The sequence below is a fragment of the Chenopodium album genome, chromosome 17, assembly GCF_948465745.1.
Source record: "Chenopodium album chromosome 17, dcCheAlbu1.1, whole genome shotgun sequence".
NCBI lineage: Eukaryota > Viridiplantae > Streptophyta > Magnoliopsida > Caryophyllales > Amaranthaceae > Chenopodium > Chenopodium album.
This window is the reverse complement of record NC_137850.1, coordinates 6700679-6703865: the sequence shown is the minus strand read 5'-3', so window position 1 is coordinate 6703865 and position 3187 is coordinate 6700679. Positions and strand designations below refer to the sequence as shown.

The 3187-nt window shown below is 42.4% G+C and overlaps 1 protein-coding gene across 1 annotated transcript; it reads right to left on the bottom strand.

Annotated features, from left to right (window-relative positions):
- Positions 1 to 305: 305 nt before the first annotated feature.
- LOC145588597 (uncharacterized) lies at positions 306 to 2684 on the bottom strand. The gene is made up of 6 exons (XM_081645224.1): positions 2226 to 2684; positions 1428 to 2118; positions 994 to 1344; positions 687 to 751; positions 491 to 544; positions 306 to 401 (listed from the first exon to the last, which is right to left on the bottom strand). Exons 1-6 carry the CDS (start codon positions 2682 to 2684, stop codon positions 306 to 308), a joined length of 1716 nt encoding a protein of 571 aa, XP_081501350.1.
- Between the last annotated feature and the right edge of the window lie 503 nt (positions 2685 to 3187).

Below are 3187 nucleotides of genomic sequence, written 5' to 3'. Positions count from 1 at the left end.
AGCGAAGACGTATTTGTTATGTAATGACCAATACATTGATTAGTTAATGAAAGTTGTTTTAACAATGAAATGCACACTCCTTGAATTTCTGACATAATGCATAATCATATAACTGAATAAGTTTAACAAAAAGAGGGTGAAACTGTTTCCAGTCATACACAAAATGAACCTTATTCTTGGTTCATGACTTCAGAATGTATACTAGCAGTTGGACTTCACACAGCCAACATGATGAAAAGACAATATCCAAAAGTATTACATAAACATAGTTAAGTCTAATATAGTGCCATAAAAGTGACGTGAAACTATTCATTAGCTTGATGTAAAGTGGAGGTTTGGCTTGATTGACTGCACTGAAACCAAGACAGAGCTGATCTTGTCCTTCTTTGATTGCCAAGGGTCTGCAAACACATAAACAACAGAGAGCTGCATTAGGTTTTAGTCTCATTGACAATGAAGTCTAATATAGTGACAATGTACAACAACTCACATTAGTCTGGGCTGATCCATCAGGTGCAATGTACACACCTACACCTTGTGGAACCTGCAACAAATACATACAGTTCAGGCACATAAGCACACAACAAACACATACATTTTAGGTGTAATTGAGGTGTTTATAAGAAGACAAAAAGGACCTAGTAGCTTCCCCTGCCCCTTGAGCCACCCCTTGAGCCACCCCTTGCCCTTCCTGATCCCCTTCTGCCACCTCCAGCACCCCTACTCCCACTTGCACCACCTCTGCTAGAACCTGCAGCAGTTGAAACACCAATCTCAGCAGAGCCTCTCCCAGAAGCAGCCCCTCTCCCAGAAGCAGCCCCTCTCCCAGTAGCCACAGAACCTCTCCCAGCACCATCTCCTCTACCCCTTCCCCCCTAGAACCTCTTCCCATTGCTATCATTCTTCCTCCTCTATCAAGTATGGTAGGTTGAGCAGTTTGGTTGTAGTGAGTTGTATTTGGCTATTGGGGTGCTGATGGAACAGTCTGACTACCTTGTGTAGAAGGCACATCCTGAGTAGTTGTCTGGGGTTGAGTTGCTGGTGTAGATGGCACAGCTTGAGCATCTTTGCGTGGCCTTCCTCTAGCCCTTTTAGGAGCAGGTTCAACTGGCTGCACATTGTCCTTGTTGGGGCATTTTCTTTTGTTATGACCCTTGAGCTGGCACAATGAACAAGTCATTTCAATCCCAGTTCTTGTCATTGTACCAGATTTCTTAGGGTTTTCATGGGGGTCCTTGATTCGATTTTTCCTTGGCCTCCCTGGACCAATTTTGATTGGTGGTGGTGCAATACATTGGGACACTTTTGGCCAGTGTCTTTCACCTTGAATTGGAGGAATTGAGCCTGCCAAACACAATTAACATGTTACAAGTCTGTACACAGGTTGTTATAACTACAGAAATTGTGAAATAGATATGTTGTTATACTTGCATAAACTGACATATAAGTATCCTTGAAATATGCTGAATCCACCAACAGCTCAGGCTCTTTTCCCACAAAATAAATGCAGGCAACTGCATGACAGCATGGGATGCCAGTCATGTCCCATTTTCTACAAGTGCAGCTCTTCTCATCCAACTTCACCACTAGCTGATCCAACTTGTAACTAACATTGAAATGGATTTCAGAAGAGGGATACACTTCACACTCAGCAGCTTTTGTCTTCTCCAATTCCAACTTGGATTGAATTCTTGGACAGAGCACACCAGTAACTTTCAGCATTGCTTGCCTTTTGACTACCAACCTTTGCATCAAAGATGTTATAATATCTTCCAACATGTATAGCAAGTGTTTGGTCCTTGCTTGAATGATGAAGCCATTGAATGTTTCAGCAATGTTGGAAGTTATTGCATCTGTCTTGATTGCAGGACTCAGGAAAGCTCTACAAAACAACTCTGGCCTATGCAACTTGAAGTCATTGGCAGCATCCACATTGATTGATGCAAGCTTAGCCATGTTCTCCTCATAATCAGCCTCATTGTAGCTCTTTGCAATGCTCCAAAACAACAATTTCATTTCATCTCCTTTGTACTTCTTGTGCCAGTGAGCAAAGACATGTCTAGCACAATGTCTATGTTCTGCCCTAGGTAGGACAGCTGACACACTACTGAAAATACTCTGACAATTAGCAAAAAAGATAACAGGAAAAAAATGCACAAGTAAATCACCAAATCAAAATATATAAACACTAGAAAAGTGTATTTGTTTACAGTTAAGGGACATACCACATGCTCATCAGAGATGATTGAGATCCCTTCCCCTTCTCCAAGACTTAGGCACTTTGCTAGCTTGTTAAAGAACCATTCCCAAGATGAGTTATTCTCTCCTTCCACAACTTCCCAGCATACAGGGAACATTTGATTATTGATGTCCCTTCCCACAGCAGCCAACAACTGTCCCCCAAGAAAAGTCTTCAGGAAGCATGCATCCACTGCCAACACCTTTCTGCAACCTTCCATCCAGCCTTTCTTTAACCCCTCAAAACAAATGAATAACCTTTGGAATACAGGTTGGCCAGGTTGTTTTGCTGAGTCAGTAACAAGTTCAATGTCTGTCCCAGGGCTGCAATTCTCTAACTCCTTCAAATACCCTCCAAGCTTGTTATAGTGCTCATGCATTGACCCATGTAAAAGCCTATGAGCATTGTACTTTACCTTATAGGCAAAGTCTCTTGTCACCAACATCTTATAAGCCTTCCTTATACACTCCTGAATCTCCTTTGCTGGCCAGTGTGGCCTGGATTTGAAGACATCCAAGAATTATTTTGCCACCCAACTTGATTTCAATTGCCTGTTTCTTTTCATGTTTCTCTGACAGGTGTGTTCTCCCTTCACTGTCTTCACAACAATTGTAGCCCTCCTTGTCTCCCAAGAAGCATATACATAGAAAGGACACTTCTCTATGCACCTAACACCCAACCTCTTCCATACAAAAGAACTGAAGTCTGTGTGCTTAGAAACTAACAGCCCTACCCTTTTTTTCCTCCCAAGAATCAACTCTTCTTCATCACCACTATTAGGGGGGGTATGAATTTCATCTTCACTGTCTTCATAATCACTCTAAGCTTCAGGTCCTGCACTTTCCCCTGCCTCTGTCCTGTTCCCTTGATTCTCTTGTATGCTCAAACCCCTAGCAGCCTCTACTTGTATTTTCCTTGCAATGTCAACTAGCTGGGCAGTTGTATCCC